The following is a 22,750-nucleotide window of genomic DNA, read 5'->3' as shown; positions in this document are numbered from 1 at the left end:
TCTCTCCCCCTTTTACTTTTACATTTATTTTTTATTTTTTATTATTTATTCTTTAACTAGGCAAGTCAGTTAAGAACAAATAATTTTTTACAATGATGGCCTACACCGGCCAAACCCGGACGACGCTGGGCCAATTGTGCGCCGCCCTATGGCACTCCCAATCATGGGCGGTTGTGATACAGCCTGGATTCGAACCAGGGTGTCTGTAGTGACACCTCCAGCACTAAGATCCCTCAGGAACCCTGTTACTAATGATAACCTTGCCCATGAATGATTGACTCACACTCTGACCAATCCGGTGTTTCTCTCTCTCCCTTTTACTAATGATAACACTACCTATTATTTGACAGCCACTCTGACCAATCCGTTGTCTCTCTCTCTCTCCCAGAGAGGCCACCTGATCCTGGACCACACAATCAGGGCGCTGGGTCACATCGGGCTGGCTCTGAGGGACACTCACCGAGTTATGGAGCCCATCCTGCAGCAGAAGTTCTGCCAGCCGCCCTCTCAATGTTCTCATCACCAACTGGGCTGCATGGTCATCACAGGCAATGTGAGTTGTCCATGCACGCACGCAAACAAATTTCCCCCTCAGTGAATTCACTCCCTTCTCTCTCAGTAAACTCACTTCCCCCTCTCTTCCTCTCTCTCTCTCCGTGGCCCTGTGTGGCTCAGTTGGCAGAGCATTAGAGCATGGCACTTGGGTTCGATTTCCACTGGGGCCACCCATACGTAAAATGTATGCATGGATGACTGTACGCGCTTTGGATAAAAACATCTGCTAAATGGCAAATACTATATATATTCTCCTTAGCAGTATATCTACCAGGAAATGTGGAACCTGTTTCAGCAAATCAGTGTGAACGCCAGATCAGTGGTGAACTACTCCACTAAGGACTACAGAGACCATGGATACAGGTGGGTTTTTCCTCAAAGGAGTACAAATACCATCATGGGTGTCAAAAGGGCTTCATGGGCTTTCATGAAGTGTTGAAATGACAAAGTTGTGTGCGGTATTTGTGTATACTGCAGACACTGCTCCCTGGCTGTGATCAATGCTATGGCCAATATCTAAGTCAATCTCCAGCAGGTGTACCTACTGGTTTAGGAGCTGTTTGTCCTGTTTGTCCAATGGAGACCACTTTAGAAACATGTTTCATCTGAAGAGTTTTGGCAAATAAATGTTGACTTGAATAAATGAGGTAATACTGTAATAACAAGTGTCTTATAGTGATTTCCCCTCCTCCTTCAGGCATCCAGCAGTGCAGGCAACCTTGGGGTTCTTATTCCAGTCATTGCTGTGTTGTACTGTATGCTATCTGTGCAAAGTGTCTTCCCATTTTGCCTGATTTCCTGACTTGAACCATTGGTGCTCAAATCACTCATTCGCACTTAGATAGGCAATCGTCTATCGACGATGATTGACAGCCATAATCCTATTTGCTTAGCCTATTTCAATAAATATGTTATGTACAGAACACAAAAGAGGTATGTGGGCCAGGCAGAGCAGAGAATTCCACCAAAGCAGCACAAAATGTCTCGTCAGAAAGTATTTGTTTTCTCTCTCTCTGTCGAATGCATGGGCCTTAGACTAAACCTATTTCTTTATAACGGACACTCCTTAACTGTATTGTGTCTGTTTAAATTTTTTTACTTATATTCCCATCTCTTTCCAGTCGATAGGCTATGAATGACTTTGGGCTATAGGCTCCACTTTCATTGTTTTATTGTTTTAAACCATGAATAAATCTAACAGAGTTCCWGCTCAAAAAGTTGTTTTAATAGACTAAAAATGTAAAGTAGTCAGGGGACTAACAATAAGAGAGAACAAACCATATCGAATGAAAAGTTTAATCAAGCATATTAAGAAGGAAATCATCCATGCGAGGCTAGGAAAATCCCTCCATGCGAGGTTGAAAACCAAATAGCCAATAAACTATCCTCCTACTAAGCTTATTCTGAAAGCTTCAAGACAAGTTCAAGTTATGAACATTAGCCTATTTACCAAATATTCTAGATTAAAAAGGTGTTGTCCTAAAGTTGCCGCTTTCAAAAAGAAGAAGAATGAAAGTCTATAAGCCCAGCAGTGTTCCCCCTTTATTCATTTAGCAGTAGCGGGCCGCCGACACTGCTAAATCGTTGCCAAAACATTTTCAGTGGTAAAACATTGTCAGTCTAAACGTATATGACTAACACCAGATATAAACTATGTAGAAAAGATAAAGGAGCTATATACTGTATTTTTAAATAAAATCATCGTTGAAAACTAACAATCACCAATGAAAATAGACTGTCAGAAAATCTAACATAAAAAAATGTCATGGCATGGGGCCTCCCAATTGATTTTGTTATAATGTTTCCTCACTCAAATTGCATGAGAACATGGTAAAATGTGTACAATTTTAAAACTGCTAATTTTCTTTCAGCCCAATTGCAAAATGTGTAGAATTGCAGGAAATGAGCTTTATAAACTGATTTCAAAGATGGTACAAAAAAAACATGTTTTTTTCCTTGTGTTATCTTTTACCAGATCTAATGATATTATATTCCCCTACATTAATTTCACATTTCCACAAAGTTCAAATTGTTTCCTTTGTCACGATCGTCGTCAGGGTGGAAATAACAGGACCAAGGTGCAGCGTGGTCAGCGTACATTTTCCCTTTATTTTTAAATGTCGCCAACAAAACAATAAACAACAAAATGAACGTGAAGCTCCGTAAGGCTATACATGCATTAACGAAGACTAAGGTGGAAAAACAGGCTGCCTCAGTATGATTCCCAATCAGAGACAATGATAGACAGCTGTCCCTGATTGAGAACCATACCTGGCCAAAACATAGAAACAGAAAACATAGAAATAAAGAAACTAGAATGCCCACCCTAGTCACACCCTGGCCTAACCAAAATAGAGAATAAAAGCCTCTCTATGGCCAGGGCGTGACATCCTTTCTAATGGTATCAAGAATATGCATTTCCTTGCTTCAGGTCCTGAGCTCCAGGCAGTTAGATTTGGGTATGTCATTTTCGACGAAAATTTGAAAAAAAGGGTCCGATCCTTAACCGGTCTCCTCCACTTCATCTACACTGTTTGAATCAATAAAGGATCATAGCTTTCTCCTGGATTCACCTATGTCATGGAAAGAGCAGGTGATCCTAATGTTTTGTGTATAGTGTATATACGGGCAGCTTCATTAAATAGTCCCCTTAAAACACCTGTCTCAATGTCAACAGTGAAGAGGCGACTCTGGGATGCTGGCAGAGTTGCAAAGAAAAAGCCATATCTCAGACTGGCCAATAAAAAGAAAATATTAAGATGGACAAAAGAACACAGACACTGGAGAGAGGAACTCTGCCTAGAAGGCCAGCATCCCGGAGTCGCCTCTTCACTGTTGATGTTGAGACTGGTGTTTGGCAGGTACTATTTTTAATAAAGCTGCCAGTTGGGGACTTGTGAGGCGTCTGTTTCTCAAACTAGACAGTCTAATGTACTTGTCCTCTTGCTCAGTTGTGCACCGGGGCCTCCCACTCCTCTTTCTATTCTGGTTAGAGACAGTTTGCGCTGTTATGTGAAGGGACTAGTACACAGCGTTGTACCAGATCTTCAGTTTCTTGGCAATTTCTCCCATGGAATAGCCTTAATTTCTCAGAACATGAATAGACTGACGAGTTTCAGAAGAAAGGTCTTTGTTTCTGGCCATTATGAGCCTGTCATCTAACCCACAAATGCTGATGCTCCAGATACTCAACTAGTCTAAAGAAGGACAATTTTATCGCTTCTTTAATCAGAACAACATTTTTCAGCTGTGCTAACATAATTGCAAAATGGTTTCTAATGAGACTTTTAAAATGATCAACTTGGATTAGCTAACACAACGTGCCATTGGAAAACAGGAGTGATACTTGCTGATAATGTGCCTCTGTATGCCTATGTAGATATTCGATAAACAATCAGCCGTTTCCAGCTACAATAGTCATTTTCAACATTAACAATGTCTACACTGTATTTCTGATCAAATTGATGTTATTTTAATGGACAAAAATGTGCTTTTCTTTCAAAAACAAGGACATTTCTAAGTGACCCCAAACTTTTGACTGGTACTGTATACAGTACCAGTCAAAAGTTTGGGCACCTACTCATTCAAGGGTTTTTCTTTATTTTTACAAATTTCTACATTGTAGAATAATAGTGAAGACATCAACACTATGAAATCACACATATGGAATCATGTAGTAACCAAAAAAGTGTTAAAGTTTTTAGTTTTTATTTGAGATTCTTCAAATAGCCCTTTGCCTTGATGACAGCTTTCCACACTCTTGGCATTCTCTCAACCAACTTCATTAGGTAGTCACTTGGAATGCATTTCAATTAACAGGTGTGCCTTGTTAAAAGTTAATTTGTGGAATTTCTTTCCTGCTTAATGCGTTTGAGCCAATCAGTTGTGTTGTGACAAGGTAGGGGTGGTATACAGAAGATAGCCCTATTTGGTAAAAGACCAAGTCCATATTATGGCAAGAACAGCTCAAATAAGCACAGAGAAACGACAGTCCATCATTACTTTAAGACATGAAGGTCAGTCAATGCGGAAAATGTTAATAACTTTGAAAAAGTTTCTTCAAGAACAGTCGCAAAAACCATCAAGCACTATGATGATACTGGCTCTCATGAGGACCACCACAGGAAAGGAAGACCCAGAGTTACCTCTGCTGCAGAGGATAAGTTCATTGGAGTTACCAGCCTCAGAAATTGCAGCCCAAACAAATGCTTCACCGACTTCAAGTCACAGACACCTCTCAACATCAATTGTCTAGAGGAAACTGCGTGAATCAGGCCTTCATGGTCGAATTGCTGCAAAGAAACCACAAGAGCAATGGACATTAGACCGGTGGAAATCTGTCCTTTGGTTTGTTGAGTCCAAATTTGAGGTTTTTGTTTCCAACCACCGTGTGAGATGCAGAGTAGGTGAACGGATGATCTCTGCAGGTGTGGTTCCCAATGTGAAGCATGGAGGAGGAGGTGTGATGGTGTGGGGGTGCTTTGCTATTGACACTGTCAGTGATTTATTTAGAATTCAAGGCACACTTAACCAGCGTGGCTACCATAGCATTCTGCAGCAAAACACCATCCCATCTGGTTTGCACTTAGTGGGACTATCATTTGTTTTTCAACAGGACAATGACCCAACAGGTGCCAGGTTGTGTAAGGACTATTTGACCAAGAAAGAGAGTGATTGAGTGCAGCCTCAGATTTTTGGCTCCCGAGTGGCGCAGTGGTCTAAGGCACAGCATGTCAGTGCTAGAGGCGTCACTACAGACCCTGGTTCGATTCCAGGCTGTATCACAACCTACCGTGATTGGGCGTCCCACAGGGCGCCGCACAATTGGCCCAGCGCTGTCCGGGTTAGGGGTTGGCCGGGGTAGGCTGTCATTGTAAATAAGAATTTGTTCTTAACTGGCTTGCCTAGTTAATTAAAGGTTAAAAAAAATCTGATGACCTGGTCTCCACAATCACCTATCCTCAACCCAATTTTTTTTAACCTTTCTTTAACTAGGCAAATCAGTTAAGAACAAATTCTTATTTACAATGACGGCCTAGGAACAGTGGGTTAACTGCCTTGTTCAGGGGCAGATGACAGATTTTTACCTTGTCAGCTCGGGATTCAATCTAGCAACCTTTCATTTACTGGCCCAACGCTCTAACCACTAGGCTACCTGTGGCTACCTGATGGTGGAGGGAAGGAAAAGCAGCCTACAAGTGCACATCATATGTGGGAACTCCTTCAAGACTATTGTAAAAGCATTCCAGGTGAAGCTGGTTGAGAGAATGCCAAGATTGTGTAACGCTGTCATCAAGGCAACGTGTGGCTACTTTGATGAATCTAAAATATAGAATATTTTGTGTGTGTGAGATGGATCTGATGGTGCCATTACATACCAACCCAAAAAGATCTGAGCTCCATCTAATTAGAGTTTAACTCAGCCGACAAATATTTACTATTTGCAAAATATGTAACTGGGTTTTTATCTTGGAGCTTTTGTTTTCACCCTTTATTGGAAAGCTTACTGTATTTGTAAGTTTTCTTAATTTTAACATAAGATATGTCATTTTAGCAGATGATTTTATCCAAAGCGACGATACATTTTACATATGGGTGGCTACTGGAATCGAACCAACAATCCTGGCATTGCAAGCGCTACCGACTGAGCCAGACCGGACAATTTTGAATTAGGTAATTTTTTTGTATTGCTGAAAATGTACTAGAGAAAGAAATGTTGCACCTGCATTTTAACTTGTAAAGCGTTTAAATGTTTGTCATACAACACAAAAGCATTTTCAACAGTCTCAAATGCTTTTGTATATCATTTTATCTAACATTCTAGACAGAACTTTACATACACAGGTTTGCTAAACACTTTTCAGAAAATCCAAACATCCAACATAAAAAAAACTAAACAAGAAAGTCATGGTCAAATTGACTATATTGTTTTCCCCTAAAACATTTATTGAATAGCCAAAGCTTAGTGTTTCAAGTCGAACAACTTCCACTGTAGATGTATAGAGAGATGGAACATTAACAGACAGCAAATATCAACACTCCTGACTAACCTCTCTCAGACACAGGTTCATACAGTTCGCCATGACAGCTAATAGTCCCATTGTAGGATCAGCAGAATTGGTTACCAGGCCAATATTTTTGAAACGGCTTCCTACTTTGGGTGAATGCTAGCTGAAAAGGACATTTTAAAAGATAGTTCATAAAAAAAAAAGTATTTTGTTAATTAGTCCACTGTTAATACAATCCCCCAAAAAGTATTAATGTTAGTAGGTACATTTTTCTAGATAGAATGAACTACAGAGTTACCAAGCGTTTAGCTCTGTGAGGGGTCGACCACGCGGCCCATGAAGACGAGGCAGTCTGTGCGGTGCTCATAGATGAGGAAGAGGAATGGCCGGTCTATAACGAATCGTATCTGTGAGGAGAGGGGCATGAAGCCCACCTGGGTCAGGGCCGCAGCCTCCGTCCCCTCCTCGTTCACCGTGATCGTCCCCTGGTGCTTCAACTGGTGGGGAGAGAAGAGAGAGAATCGAGTTATGACCCAATCGAGTTATGACCCAATCTTATCTAACATTATTAGATAGCAAAAAAAATATTTGGCCTTGACAGCGTATTGCTGGTGTTAGCATCGAGCAGTGAAAGTTAAGATTGTGGTGTTTGCTCTCTTGGAGGTTTGTTTACCCAGTTAATTGCGATCTTCTCTGAAGTCATCCCAGTGAAGTCACCCCTCTCCTCAAAGAGGTCTGTGAGGCCCATCTCCTTAAGGTTGTCTATCAGGTCATAACTCTGCTCCAGCTTAAACCTGGGGAACACCACCTCACGCGTCCTTGGGTAGAGACCAATACAGAATATACTCTTTAGACCCTTAGAGTGGTTTCAGAAAGTATTCATATCCCTTGACTTATTCTACATTATCTCACCCATCTACACACAATACCCCATAATGACCTCACCCATCTACACACAATACCCCATAATGACAAAGTGATATTTTCTTTTAGAAATGTATTGAAAATGAAATACAGAAATATCGAATTTACACAAGTATTCACACCCCTGAGTCAATACTTTGTAGATGCACTTTTGGCAGTGATTACAGCTGTTTCTGGGTACGACCTTTCCACTCCTGAAATGTGCAACATTTACCCATTTTTATTATTTTTTAAATCTTCAAGCAGAACTAGGTTTTCCTCTAGGATTTTGCCTGTGCTTAGCTCCATTATGTCTAAGCTTGAAAAAATGGAGAGTGTTACTCAGTAAGTGGATTTGCCCATAACACTTTGTATTCAGGGCAAAAACGTAATTGCTTTGCGACATTTTTTGCAGTATTACTTTAGTACCTTATTGCAATGAAGTTGCATGTTTTGGAATATTTGTACTCTGTACAGGCTTCATTCTTTTCACTCTGTCAACTAGGTTAGTATTGTGGAGTAACTATAATGTTATTGAGCCATCCTTGGTTTTCTCCTATCACAGCCATTAAACTCTGTAACTGTTTTAAAGTCAACATTGGCCTCATGGTGAAAATCCCTGAGCTGTCACCTTCCTCTCTGGCAACTGAGTTAGGAAGAACGCCAATATCTTTGTTGCGACTGTTTGTATTGATGCATGATCCAAAGTGTAATTTATAACTTCATCATTCTCAAAGGGATATTCAATGTCTGTTTTTTAAATAGTTTTTTATCTACTAATCTGTGTTTTAAATTCACTGCTCGACTGAGGGACCTTAGAGATCATTTTATGTGTGGGGTACAGAGATGAGGTAGTCATTCAAAAATCATGTGAAACACTATTATTGCATACAGAGTGAGTCCAAAAAATGTATTATGTTACTTGTTAATTAAGCACATTTTCACTCATTAACTTATTTAGGCTTGCCATAAAGGGGTTGAATACTTATTGACATTTGAGCTTTTCACTTTTTATAAATTTGTAAAAAAATCWAAAAACATAATTCTACTTTGACATTATGGGGTATTTTGTGTAGGCCATTGACAGAAAACATCTCTATTTAATAAATGTTAAATTCACGCTGTAACACAACAAAATCTGGAAAAAGTGAAGGGGTGTGAATATTTTCTGAAGGCACTGTGTCTCTTATCCCATAGCTTCCATAATGTGGTACTTTTGGCCCTATACTCTAACCTAGTGGTCATATTTTGTTCATAACTTTACAGTGTTTATTCCTGTTCACCTTGGGCCAGGTCTTGGGCCAGGTCTGCTCACATGTTGGTCAAGTTTTGTCTGGAATGGCCACCTGTTGTCTTGTATGGTCATGTGTACTGTTCTCTTTTATCATGTATGCCTGTCAGTCWGTCAGGTTCTTACCTATTGGTCAGATGTGACCAGGTGTGGTCATATGTTCTCACCTGTTGGTCATGTTGCTGAGCCATTTGTTGACCACTGTGGGGGAGATCTCTTGCTCCAGGTTCCTCATGCCGGAGATCTTCCTGGGCAGGGCGATGAGCATGCTGATGTTCCCCACATAGGGGAGCTAGAAGAATCATGACGATAAAGATATGATCATCTTTTTTATGACGGTCTTCATCCATAACCGTCGGTTACACATTTATACGGTAATTGTGCCAGCCCTATACTGTAGGCCTATATTGCACTGCACTGAATCTTCTTTTTTATATATAGCTCACTTCCCTGAACTAAATGTCTACCACCCACCTGTAGGATGTCACACTGCAGTTCGTGGTCTGCAGCCGCCAGGTAGTTCCCTTTCTTCTGCATCATTGGCACTCGAACATTTATTTTCTCATTCACACGGAAGTTCCGGTAGTGAGTCATCTCCTTTGGGAATTTCTGCTCCCACGTACCTGTTTGTGTGGGTGGGGATTTGTTGTTTGTGTGGGTGAGATATTGTTTGGCTTGTGTCAATAAGATGTTTCTCAATTTTCTTACAAAGAGAGGATTTTAAGTTCGTTGTTAAATCCTAGGCCTGATGGAAATGTAATATAGACCATAATGTATCACTTTAAAAGATTTAAGACTTAATGTTGACAAAATATAATCAGAGACAGACAGATACTTGGTGCTTGGTCCATAGACATGGCATAGTTGAGGCTTATTGCTCTGATGTTGTCTTTACCTTTAAAGTAGAGGTAGTTGAGCAGCATCAGCACCATATTGGGGTCCACATTTTTTAGTGGTTCTCTGATCAGTCCTTTGGTCAGCTTTGAGATGCGCCGGTTAGCCTTGTCCAGAAACGCCTTGTCCCTGAAGTCCACCGATTGGGGCTCTGCAAAATAGTATGCCTTGGTGTCTGCCCGGAAACTCGGTTCCACCGCCACCTCCTTTTTCACGTACAGGTCATTAACGGATCGCAGCGTGTACCCGAAATTGCGTCGGAAGAGTCTGTGTGTGAGCTTCCGGAACAGCTTGTGCACCGTGGCGTTGTCGTAGTGATTGCTGGCGTTGACGAAATTGGCGAATCCCAGCACCCGGTAGAGCTGAGAATGTGTTCCAGGCCCCGCTCCCAGTGACATCATGCCCATGGCGATGGAGATTCCGGCGGGCGCCAGCAGAATGTTGTGGGTCTGGTTGACCTTGTTCCGAAGGCTGCGGTAGAGGTTGAAGCCAAAGTGGGCGTTGACCACGTTGATTCGTTGGAGGCGTGAGCGGTCGTGAAATAGGCTCAGGAGTCGGGCGCGCCGCGTCTTTGGATCTGAGGGTTCAGCGAAGATGTCGATATACGGAGCGGGAGTTGCGATCTCATCAATCTCATCCCCCTCACTGTAATAATATAAATATTATGAAAATATGGTCATTTAGCAGAAGTGTTTAATCCAAAATGATTTACACAGTCAATCAAACCCACAAGCATGCACCATGCTCCAACCACTGCAATCAATGGATTTTGTGTCTATGGAGCGTCCCAGTGCTTAAATCCCTTTCATCACCCACCTGTAGTCGTCCCCTCCCTCAGCCAGGATTTTGTCAAAGTCGATGTAGTCTTCGTCCTCAAAGCCTTCCAGGGGAAGATCATTGGTCACAGTGTTCTCTTTGTGGAACTCCAGAGGAATGTTCTCCATGTCCAGAGCTCCACCCTGGCCGAGGCCTCGTGGGTCCGGCTCAGTGTTTGGGGTCGGACTCTGGTCATAGAAGCTGAAGTGAGAGCCCAGGTCCTTGACCCCGGCGAGAGATGGACCGACAAGGACACAGGACACAGCGATGACCGTGACAACCCACATCCTGACACGGACACAGCAGACAGATATAGAAGGCGACAGACTAGAAACACTGGATTTAGGTTATTTTGAGTCACAATAGAAAAGTGTGATCAATCTCCTCGAGCTCTGTCTGTCGTGATGAGCTCAAGGAGATTGATCACACTTTTCTATTGTGACTCAAAATAACCTAAATCCAGTGTTTCTAGTCTAAGTCTTCAGAAAAGGAATCAGTCACAACCCACCATTTGAGAAACACTGACCTAAGGTATTTATCAAGAACAATGATCAATATCAATAGCAACATGCTTAACCTTCTTTTGGTTGAAGGCATACACACTAAAGAACATCCAAACTTCTTCAAAAAGGTATTCAGCAGTTGTTCAAAACTCGCAAACATTTCTGCTTAATTTCAGAGGAACTTTTCAGTTAATAAATAGGAGTTATGTACGAACACGACAGTGATAGTCTTTATCTTGTTAGGATTCATGAATTTGACGGCAGTCAGTCAAGGACTCTAAAATGGCTTACCTGTGCGTTCTCTGTGATGGCGGGAACTGGTCTGTTTGCAACACTGTGAAGAAAGAGCAGAAAGCCCAAACTGAACTTTGATGTCCTCTTACCCTGAACAAATAGCTCAGATCAAACAACAGTGTACAAAGTGCTGCATCCGTCTGAAATCTTTAACTCTGCCCCAGTCACTTGATCACTTAATACTGTATCTGTATTTTTTGTCCGAATTTTGTCCATTTAACTGGTAACTTTAATTGATACTTTAATTGACGTATCAGATTATTGGAGATTACACAGTTTTACACATTTAATCATTAATACAGTAAAAATGTGCTATTTTGTGAAAAAAAGTTTTACATGAAGTTAATGATATGCCCATACATTGTTACTCTAGATTTTACAATGCCATTGCAATCCAGATTCACTGGCCTTCGTTGGAAAATAAGTTATTATTTCTCATGGCACCGTGGACCACTGAGTTCTCCTCAGTGACATTCAATCTCTGTCTCTCCCTCTGTCATCCATCTATACCTGTGCAAAGCCTGTGGGCTAGCGATAATGCTCCCAGCCCGTCTCCCCTTTGTTTCCGGCTGTCTGAATAAAGTGTGAAATTAAAAAATGTTTCACAAAAACCTCTCTATCCATTTCCATTTTCTCTTCCTTTACTGCTGACCAGACGGCTGCTGCCAATCATTGAGGCTAAGCCACTCCTTCAGAAGCTCTTGAGGGACTTCTGGCTGTACTCTGTTGCAGGGATGCAAACTGTTGAGGCCCCAAAAAGGTGACTGAAACATGCAAAAAAAACATCCCTGCTAGGGGGAAATGCAGGTTTAACTAATTAAACAACAAAGAAAATGATCTACATGATCAGTCTCTGTGTTTAAAATAAAAAGCTCATGTGAAACTAACTCACAGCTAAAAAATGTAAAGAAAGCAATCCAATGTTATTTGTTGCTTAGACTTTACTGCAAATGATACTCAAGTATTGAGAAAAAAACAATACACTAATATTGCAGTTAGCCATTACAGCCTTTATAATAGAATGCTTGTGACCAGACACATCTAAATATTGCACTTGGGAAAAAAACATCTTCAAGTAGAAGTAGAATGAAACAAACAGGCATTCTATTTTTGCTCTATTATAGTGGCCCGATATAGTAGACATCGATGAAGTGCACAAGGCTACATGTGTGCAAAAATAACGTTCACCGAGTTAAACATTAAATAATCCCCCCTCACTCACACACAAGTGTCAAGTTCAATACAACAAAAGCAATATCTTCGGGCTACACTGCACATGATTACATTGTACACTTTCTGCCTGTGGACATCTGTTCTACAATGTGCCAGCAGAGCATGATACCCTTTGTTGGCATAATTGATCTCGTTCAGGCAGAGAGTATACCTGGCATACCCCTTTTTATCCACTGTATTGAAAAAGTGAGAAAGAGGGAAAGTGAGTGGTGTTCCTTTCACCATAGTGGCATCCAGCTTAAGCCAGGCCCAGCTCCAGCTACACTTGATCCCTGAATTCCCTTGTTTAACAAGCAAAGTCTAATTTTCACCTAATTCTCTCATTCTGAAAATTAACCACATAGTGTAGTAGTTCACAGATAGTAGTTAGTTCATTAGCTAGTTAAAACTAGTTAACATTTCACACAGATTGCCAGGGTCCAGTAAGCAACTAACACATTATAACTTGAGGAACGGCAAGGGGTCATATACCAGTTAATACTATAGCGAATTGGTTAGGTCACTAACGTTAGCTCATCTGATGTTGTAAMGTTAGCTAGCTAACGTTACAACATCAGATGAGCTAACGTTAGTAACTAACTAGCTAGCTAACGTTAGATGTCTGAATTTATTAGCCAGCAAATTTTCACACCATAAACTGAATTATTTGATCAGTTAAGTTGGCTAATGTTGCTCAACATTTCTCTGGCTAGCTAACGGGGAATTCGATCMAGCTAGCAAGATACTTAACAATGCTAACAATACTTGTTCCACCACACTTTCTCCCTCAACTCAAACTTTCCAAATGCTAGTTGTTTTTCGATTACAGCTCATGAAGTACACTTCATCACCTTCGTTATCGTTCAGGAGATGCCCTGCTGTAACTGGCAAACTGCTTTTCCACTCTCTGCTGTCTTTCCAGAGCGCAAGCTGATGCTGTAACTAGCAAATTGGTTGTCTCTTCTCTCTTCAGTCGCATGATGCATTCTGTTATGAGAATGATTGGCTGACCCTTGGATACAGCCAGTATTGCTCCAAACCTCTCATTGGATCTATATGAATCATGTAGGTCACCTATTTTGGATTCAAAACAGCTAATTTCGCTGAAAGGTTACTAGTTTGCATCTCCGTTGTTGTCATGGCCTTTGCTGTGGAGGGCTTGGGTCTGTGGCCAGAGGAGTGGTATGAGGGAGTGTGTGAGATCGCCACCAAGTCTCCTCTCCTCATTTTCCCCAGCGGTGAACCGCTCCACTCCGAGAGTACAACTCTACCAGACACACACACACAGACACACACAAAGACCAGCACAGTCATGTGGTCAAGTCACCTACCCTAAATGATGGCACCTGTATCTTTATTGGAACTCTACTTGTCCCTTTCGAAGTCTAACTTTACCTGTCTCCTTTCTGTAAGTATAACTACCTGTCTATCATCAAGGTCGAGCTTAGTGACCTACAATCCACCATCATCAACTTGTTAGACCCCTCCCCTGAAGGATCTGCTCTGATCAACAAACTAGACTTCGCCATGTCAACGTACCTACTGTCTGTTTACAGGCTAGAGTACATGAGGTGATGTTCCAGTACTTTGAGGACAAAGACATCCAGAAGGACAAATCGGGTGGGTGTAATTTTCTATTATGGATCCCATTAGCTTCTGCCAAAGCAGCAGCTACTCTTCCTGGGGTCCAGCAAAATTAAGGCAGTTTATACTATTTTAAAACATTACAATACATTCACAGATTTCACAACACACTATGTGCCCTCGGGCCCCTACTCCACAACTACCACATATCTACAGTATTAAATCCATGTGAATGTATAGTGCGTGTGTGTGTGTGTGTGTGTGTGTGTGTGTGTGTGTGTGTGTGTGTGTGTGTGTGTGTTGTGTGTGTGTGTGTGTGTGTGTGTGTGTGTGTGTGTGTGTGTGTTGTGTGGTTGTGTGTGTGTGTGTGTGTGTGTGTGTGTGTCTGTGCCAATGTTTGTGTTGCTTCACAGTCCCCTCTGTTCCATAAGGTGTTTTTTCAATCTAATTTTACTGCTTGCGTCAGTTACTTGATGTGGTATAGAGTTCCATGTAGTCATGGCTCTATGTAGTACTGTGTGTCTCCCATAGTCTGTTCTGGATTTGGGGACTGTGAAAAGACCTCTTGTGGCATGTGTTGTGGGGTATGCATGGGTGTCCGAGCTGTGTGCCAGTAGTTTAGACAGACAGCTCGGTGCATTCAAGATATTAATACCTCTCATAAATAAAAGTAGTGATGAAGTCAAACTCTCCCCCACTTTCAGCCAGGAGAGACTGACATGCATATTATTAATATTAGCTCTCTGTGTACATCCAAGGGCCAGCCGTGCTGCCTTGTTCTGAGTCAATTGCAATTTTCCTAAGTCCCTTTTTTGTGGTACCTGACCATGGGACTGAGCAGTAGTCAAGGTGCGACAAAACTAGGGCCAGTAGGACCTGCCTTGTTGATAGTATTCTTAAGAAGGCAGAGAATCACTTTATTATATAGACATCTTAGCTACTACTGCATCAATATGTTTTGACCATGACAGTTTACAATCTAGTGTTACTCCAAGCAGTTTAGTCATCTCAATTTGCTAAATTTTCACATTATTTATTACAAGATTTAGTTGACATTTAAGATTTAGTGAGTGTTTTGTTCCAAATATAATGCTTTTAGTTTTAGAAATATTTAGGGCTAACGTATTCCTTGCCACCCACTCTGAAACTAACTGCAGCGCTTTGTTGAGTGTTGCAGTCATTTCAGTCGCTGTAGTAGCTGACGTGTATAGTGTTTAGTCATCCACGTACATAGAAACTCTTTACCTTTTACTCAAAGTGAGTGGCATGTTGTTAGTAAAAATTGAAAAAAGCAAGGGGCTTAAATGGCTACACTGTTATCTGTGTTATAATGTTTTATATTGATTGTATATACGTTTTTGCTCCTCGTGAGGTAGATGACCAGGGTTTTTTTCTGTTTCTGATTCAATGTATCATTAGGTTTGATGCAGTGTGTGATCTGTGTTGCTGATAGAATCTTCAATGTCTTCCTCAAAATTATGGCTGAAAAGGTAGGTGTGCTCTTAACCTTTTCACATGTGAGTTCCAAATATCTCTAAGGGTCGTCCCAGCATGAGTTTTTTATACGTGATGTCAAAATGCGCTCACTATTCCAACATGTGATTGTTACTCAACAGGACAGTTAATCCGCGCTGCCCTCAAACTAAGGCACTCTGCCTGCTTTTATTTATAGGCTGTTTCATATTGTCAATTTCAAGTTGTATTTTCTAACAACAGTTTGAATTGAGGTGTGTTCCGCCTCCTCATTAATTCACATAGGCCATTTCACATTTGTGGACAATAATTTTTGGGGGGCATTACTGAGCCGGAAAAACTTCCCCAAGCACTTCGCCATTGTTTACGCAGATCAAGTATGCAGACATTTGCGTATCTCCAGTCAGAACAGAACCTGCATAAACCTTTTCACATTTTCCGGCTGGTGCCCGCATCATCTTCATTGCTGTTTTCATTACTACATGATAATAACTTTGGAGATGTGTGCGTTTCTACCAACGTAAATGCCTTATTACATTCTAATAGTTTCTGTATGTCATTTCTACTGTTGCTCACTGTATGTATTGAGCATAATATATTTGTGTGTACTCCTTATAACCGTGGACACGCAAGGTAACATTACTAACTTCATAACCTTTATGGTGTTATACTCAGTCGTGCTTATATAGCTAGCTACATTCTTCTATTAGCTCTGTAAAACAATGCTAATTGCGGCAGGGAAATATCAGTTGTGTTGTCTTTTGAAGCTACCCTGGCCTTATGACCATGGTTTGTTTTCATTTGGCCTGTTTAGCATAGCTCTGTTCTGCCCTGACCCCCTTGTGGAGCTCAACAGTTACTGTTACTGTTGAGTTCCCCTTGTGGAACTCAACAGTTACTCACAAACTCATATTTGTGATTTTGTCAATGCAATTTATTATTTTGATAGCAGTTATGTCACGTCTTTGTAGTATTGTTTTATTGCTATATCCTTATATTGTATTCTAATTAATAATTCCTCTTTATTCTGTACTTTCAGAAACCACAAACAGTATTTGCCAAAATCATAACTGGAGCTGGACATCTTTCAAGCTGAAGATTGAGGCCAGATTTTGTATGCTAGCGTACACTCCTTAACAGTTTTACTGGATGAAAACACAGCAAGAAAACAAAGATGTAAGTCGTCTATTTTATTGAATTATTGGTGGTGGTTGAACTGCAACAAAAACTTGTTTGACTAGAGGAAAAAAACTGCAAGAAAAGACTGACAACTTATGAATATGCATAACCGATAATTCATATTCATGCAGTGATTGAACAACAACTGCATTTCCACCCCCTACCTCTCAGCATAGTATCATGACAGAATACCGTTCAAGTCACCTGTCAAGTCAGTCAGTAATTGCTGCAGATGTGCTCAATAATGCTTTATAAGGGCACAAGGCGAGACCCAAACGCAGACACAGGAGCCAGATGGTTGAGCTCCGATATTTATTATAACAAAAGGGGTAGGCAAAAGGCAGGTCGGGGACAGTCGAGAGTTCATAACCAGGTTAGAGTCCAAACAGTACCAGGCGATAGGCAGGCTCGAGGTCAGAACAGGCAGAGTGGTCAGGCAGGCGGGTTCGGCATCAGGACAGGCAAGGGTCAAAACCAGGAGGGCTAGGAAAAAGCAGAGACTGGGAAAAATAGGAGCTAGGAAAAACACTTGTTGACTTTGCAAAACAAGACGAACTGGCACAGAGAGACAGAAAACACAGGGATAAATACAGCGGGATAATAAGCGACACCTGGAGGGGTTTGGAGACAAGCACAAGGACAGGTGAAACAGATCAGGGCGTGACAGCTTGAGCATATGGTACCGTCAAAGCATGGTGAAACACATAGAGRTGTSTCACAAGCTAAACACATGTACTTTGTCAACCTCCTCTGCTTACTTCTCCTGGTGCCAGACAGGCAGACTTTGCAGTGCCTCCGTGTGCGACTACCTTGAGCAGCAGTTTGAGGSACTTCGATGGGATAATACCGTGCAGTGAGGCGTAGGGGATTGTCCGCAGCAGGGCGACCCCCAATGGATGGGCGCTGAGGGGTGTGGTGCTCCTCCAGCAGCTCTCTCATGAGGTTCTCTCTATACTTTTGGTAGGTAATTACTTTACCTATGAGGGAGTGGGGAGGATGAGGGAAGGGAGAGGATGATGAGGCAGTGGATAGGTGGGTGAGATATTGTCACTATAATTGCATAATGGAACTGTATGTGATGTGTGTGAACTGTACGTTCAATAAAAAAATAAAAAACCTTGTTCAGTAATCATCTCACCTGTTAGTTGGCGATGAACTTATGTGGCCATCTAGGGCTGTGTTGATCAGATGGAAAAATATTGTCTTATGCCACTTGGTCGTTTTCTGAGTCGTTTTCCACAAAGCTGTTTATCATGTCCGCTTTATACACTGCCCCCATTTTTAGGTTATAGTCAAGCACACAGTCTGGTTTGATCTTTCTCCCGTCAGGCAATCCACCTTTCCTGTGGCCGACTTGGTTGCTGTATGGACAGTGGAGAGGACACTGACGTCTCGTTTGTCATGCCACTTTACTGCCAGTGGTTGACCGTTCTCCTTGAACTCCAGCCACCCCTCTTCTGCATCCGAATGCCGGCATCCCCTTCCTGTGCTGTTGGAGAGCAGATGCTGGAAGAGTGTGAGACTGCTGTACAAACTGTCTACATACAAAGTGTGTCCCTTGCTGAGATGAGGAGCCAGCATGGTCATCACCGTGGACCCGGACACCCCAAGCCCCTCATAATGTTGAATGTCAGTGGTGGACCCTGTATAGACTATAATGTCCTGGACAAATCCTGTCTTCACGTCACACATAACAAAGAACTTGACCCCAAACCTGTGCCTTTTGGAGGAAATATATTGACGGAACGCCAGCCTACCCTTCCATAACATCAGGGACTTTTCTTATTTTGTGTGATGGGTCATTTAGGTAGGCAGTAGCATTGGTGACGAAATGCAGGCATCGCAGCAGAAAAGATGGTGGCAAAGAAGGGTGTTGCAAACATAGGATCTGTGATCCAGTATTCTCTTAGGGAGTTCTTTACTATCCCCATGAGAAAGACTGTCACCAGGAAGGTATACATTTCACAAATTGTGGTTGTCCCCCCCACTCCTGGCTCTCTCTTCTCCTGTAGCTCCAAGGCATAGCGATTGATCTCTGCTATGTCTCCCACCAGCTCCTCTGTCAGAAAGAACAGATGGAAATGGCAAGGGACTCCAGACTTGGACTCTCCAGACTTGGACTCATCAAAGCAAACAGCAGGCCCAGGAGGGATGAAATGGCTGGCAGCCTTCCAGCTACCACAGACCTCCTGTACTTCATCCACTGTCGGTCTGCCTCCATCACCACCAGCATCTTCAAAGGGACCTTGGACTTCGTCAGTGGACAAGGGGTCATCAGATTCAGGGTTCTCAATGGCTACAAGGTTGGGGGGCAGCTCCTCACTGTCACTGTCAGAATCTGATTCCTGACTTTCATGCTCAGACTCACTGTCAGAATTTATAAAAATCTCCATAATTTCCCCATTTGTGAAGGAGATTGCTAATGCTACAGCTTAGCCTACTAACTACATAAACAACAACACTGAATGGCTCAGAGTGGGAGTCAGAGGTTATGTGATTGACTGCCGGCACATCCCTAAACAGTGTTAAATGCTGACTGTTGCGTCAATCGAAACTGGACATTCTAAATAAGCCCTCTAATCACACCGGTTTGAGCGTACGTTGTAGAATGATCACACCTGTTTGTTGCTCCGTGTGAAAAGGTTAATACCAAATGTTGCTTTGGGTTTTTATTATTTTACAGCCCGGGAAAATATGTGTTAACTGTAGTCATTTTTGACATAAAATAAATTGTTTAAGAGTTGTGTATCAAAATGTACAGTGTGTTGAGTTTTCTTTAGGAAAAGGATATGTTTGTTTATAGAAACCCGATTTTATTTAGGTTATTTTGCCACCTGCTGGCCAATTAATGTTTCACACTCTAGAACTGCGTAAGGGGTTACCTGGCAAGATGGCACCAGTTAGTAATTTACAACAGGTGAACTAGCTGTTATAGATGTCACAAAGAGCTACAGTTTTCAACAGTGTCCTTTTATTTCATATCCTTTCATTTACCGTTTTTTTGTTGATCTTTTTATACTTTTTAAAGTTAGCTTTTACCATCATTATCATTTGGAATCTGTTCAAATAACCTGGTAAACAACCAATGCTTTAATTATCTAAACCTTGGAAATGTGTGACAAACTGGACTGCAATCAATAAATCTCAAGATGTTTATTGGAAAATATGGGTTGGAACCTACCTGTATTTTGATGTTTAATATAATTGGTTAATTCAAACCTGTGCAACCGAAGTCATAACAAAAGTTGAAAACTATCTGATACGGGAATGGTGTCATTGAAAGTGAAATTAATTGCTTTGCTTGTATTGCCGTGAAGGAATGAGGACTCTGGAATTGGTTGATTGCGGAAGTGGTGAATTGTGGTGGAGTTGTGCATTCATTGTGATTCAGGTGGAGTGTCGAAAGTATTACCTACTGTGGATTTGATGTGAATTGATGATTGTGGACGTACACAATGTGGAAATACGGGAGAAGATTGTCATTGTGTCACTGGCTTTGTGGCACTGTGCTTGCTCGTACTGTGGCCTTCCCATTGCATTGCAAGCGCTCTGCCGCGTTCCACTCTATTAAATATATATATTTTTAATTTAACCTTTATTTAACTAGGCAAGTCCGTTAAGAACACATTCTTACATGGACGAAGCCCGCATCTGTGAACCGAAACTGACGTCACATTACACATGTGACCGGGTGCCATTTGTGAAGTCCAAATGTTGCAAAGAGTTTTCATCTCAGATGAACATTGTTGTGTATGCAAACGTGGATTATTGAAAGTGAAACAATTGATGTGAAAGAAAAAAAATCTCTGAAAGAAGAGAGTTTTTGGGGGTATCTTACAACTTATACTTTTATTTCACTACATTCCTAAAGAAAATAATGTACTTTGTACTACATACATTCTCGTTACATTTTGAATACTTAGCAGTACAGGAAAATGGTCCTATTCACTAACTTATCAAGAGAACATCCATGGTAATCCCTATAGCCTCTGATCTGACAGATTCACTAAACATAAAAGCTTCATATGTAAATGACGTCTGAGTGTTGGAGTGTGCCCCTGGCTATCTGTAAATAAATAAAACAAAGGAATTGTGCTATATGGCTAACTTAATGTAAGTGATTTTCATTGTTAATTTTATTATGTATTGCTGTAATATCATTAATTTATGTGATTGTTTTCTGTGACACTGATACTAATTACTGATAGTAATCTCTTTTGTCTAAAGGTTGCTGTTCTTCACGGCAGTATATGCCCAGCAAGCCAGCAAAGTATGGCATCAAGATATGGGTGACCTGTGACGCACAATCCAGCTACGCTTGTAAGATGTAAGTCTACACAGGGAAGCCGACCAGTGGAGGCCCGAAGAAGAACCAGGGGATGCGGGTTGTGCTTGATGTGACAGATGGACTGAGGGGGCACAATGTCACGTATGACAATTTCTTCACCTCTCATGACCTCAGCCAGCAGCTCCTGAAGAGGAAGGTCACCATGGTTGACACAGTTAGAAAGTACAAGCCTGAGCTCCCTCCTGCACTCCTCGCAACAAGGGGGAGAGAGGCCTTCTCATCCAAGTTTGCCTTCACCCCGACCACCACTCTAGTTTCTTACCTCCCAAAGAGGAACAAGAATGTGGTCCTACTGAGAACACTGCACAAAACGGCTGAGATCAGTGATCATGAGGACAGGAAGACAGCCATCATCCTGGACTACAACCACAACAAAGGAGGTGTGGACAACCTGGACAAGGTGATTGGAACTTACAGCTGCAGGAGGATGACTGCCCGCTGGCCCCTGATCATCTTTCATAACCTCATTGATGTGTCCTAATACAATGCCTTTGTGATATGGAGCCCTACCTGGATGCCTGATAAGCGGAAAAAGAGGAGGGTGTTCCTGGAGCAGCTGGGAAAGGCACTTGTAACAACACACATTCAAAGAAGTGAGCGCCTCCCCCGCACAGCAGCCTCTGCAGCGCTTGTGAAAGCTGTTCAGGGGGTTGAATCTTGTCCTGATCCAACTGAGGCTGTAGCTGGGGCAGGCAAGAGGAGGAGATTCCAATTCTGCCCCCCAAAGAAGGACTGTAAAACAAATACTATGTGCTGCACATGTGAGAAATATATCTGCAAAGTCCATGCACAGCTTGAATACTGTCCTACATGTGCTAATTAAAGTTGCTTGATTTATGTTCTTCACATTTTTGTTTTGTATCTATTATTTTATTCTTATTTATTGTTGTTGTTTATACACCTTGTGGGTGAGGGGCACTGGTTCAAAAAATGGGAGAAGACCAGTATATTTGTCACGCCCTGACCTTAGAGAGCCTTTTTATTCTCTATTTTGGTTAGGTCAGGGTGTGACTATGGTGGGTACTCTAGTTTTTTGTATTTCTATGTTGGTCTGGTATGGTTCCCAATCAGAGGCAGCTGTCTATCATTGTCTCTGATTGGGGGATCATATTTAGGCAGCCTTTTCCACTTGTTGTGTGTGGGATCTTGATTTTGTATTGTTGCTTTTTAGCCCTACAAAGCTGTACGTTTAGTTTGTTACTCTTTCTTGTTTTGTGCCGGTTATCAATAATACAAATTATTAACCTACCACACGCTGCATCTTGGTCCGACCATCCTTCCAACAACGATCGTTACAATATTGGAGTTGAATTTCTCATTGTACAGTATATAAGAACATATCACTATGTCGCCAAAAATGTTCAAGACTGTTAATGTTTCCCTTGAATAAAGTGCATTCAAAATTACTTTCTGAAAAATTTCTGCTATTTTCTTAGGCTACACAAGTACTATCTCTTGCTAAAAAAAATATGTTCACACCTGTGCAGTACCTTTAGTAATAATAATAATAAACCTCTACTTTAGTAAAGAAAACAATTATGAGAGGTGTGTTGTAATAAAAACAAGTGGTGTCCACTGATTAAATGCAGTCTTTCTGCATTGTGAAGAGGAAAAACCCAGATATTCACAAAGTTTGTGATGAATGACTGTCACGGCCGTCAAAGGAAGTAGATCAAAGCGCAGCGTTGTG

General features: G+C 41.6%; 2 protein-coding genes across 3 annotated transcripts; one reads left to right on the top strand and one right to left on the bottom strand.

The window, feature by feature from the left end:
* Positions 1-2,644: 2,644 nt before the first annotated feature.
* On the bottom strand, positions 2,645-11,949 carry LOC111974202 (heparin cofactor 2). Its single transcript, XM_024001851.3, has 8 exons — positions 11,775-11,949; positions 11,262-11,304; positions 10,468-10,755; positions 9,653-10,296; positions 9,232-9,380; positions 8,925-9,049; positions 7,237-7,381; positions 2,645-7,060 (listed from the first exon to the last, which is right to left on the bottom strand). Exons 3-8 carry the CDS (start codon positions 10,752-10,754, stop codon positions 6,869-6,871), a joined length of 1,542 nt encoding a protein of 513 aa, XP_023857619.1. The 5' UTR covers position 10,755; positions 11,262-11,304; positions 11,775-11,949; the 3' UTR covers positions 2,645-6,868.
* Positions 11,950-14,031: 2,082 nt separating this feature from the next.
* LOC111974201 (piggyBac transposable element-derived protein 4-like) lies at positions 14,032-21,991 on the top strand. Of its 2 annotated transcripts, none has more exons than XR_002878679.3 (5): positions 14,032-14,096; positions 15,480-15,550; positions 16,573-16,709; positions 17,490-17,672; positions 18,042-20,767. XR_002878679.3 is itself a non-coding variant. In XM_070447135.1 (5 exons), exon 5 carries the CDS (start codon positions 21,092-21,094, stop codon positions 21,539-21,541), a length of 450 nt encoding a protein of 149 aa, XP_070303236.1. In that variant the 5' UTR covers positions 14,032-14,096; positions 15,480-15,550; positions 16,573-16,709; positions 17,490-17,672; positions 20,940-21,091; the 3' UTR covers positions 21,542-21,991. The 2 variants fall into 2 exon arrangements, 1 of the variants encoding a protein (XP_070303236.1); XM_070447135.1 differs by lacking the exon at positions 18,042-20,767 and adding an exon at positions 20,940-21,991.
* Positions 21,992-22,750: the final 759 nt, after the last annotated feature.

The sequence above is a fragment of the Salvelinus sp. IW2-2015 genome, linkage group LG15 (assembly GCF_002910315.2).
Source record: "Salvelinus sp. IW2-2015 linkage group LG15, ASM291031v2, whole genome shotgun sequence".
Classification (NCBI taxonomy): Eukaryota; Metazoa; Chordata; class Actinopteri; order Salmoniformes; family Salmonidae; genus Salvelinus; species Salvelinus sp. IW2-2015.
This window is presented reverse-complemented; position numbering and strand designations above follow the sequence as displayed.

Bases quoted from the DNA above. Each gene is read 5' to 3' on its own strand.
- LOC111974201 (XM_070447135.1), top strand. From the start codon at position 21,092: ATGCGGGTTGTGCTTGATGTGACAGATGGACTGAGGGGGCACAATGTC.
- LOC111974202 (XM_024001851.3), bottom strand. From the start codon at position 10,754: ATGTGGGTTGTCACGGTCATCGCTGTGTCCTGTGTCCTTGTCGGTCCA. The intron at 9,050-9,231 runs GTGGGTGGTAGA...TGATTCTTCTAG, and splicing joins TGCAGTGTGACATCCTACAG to CTCCCCTATGTGGGGAACAT. The intron at 7,061-7,236 runs GTAAACAAACCT...TCTCCCCACCAG, and splicing joins AGAAGATCGCAATTAACTGG to TTGAAGCACCAGGGGACGAT.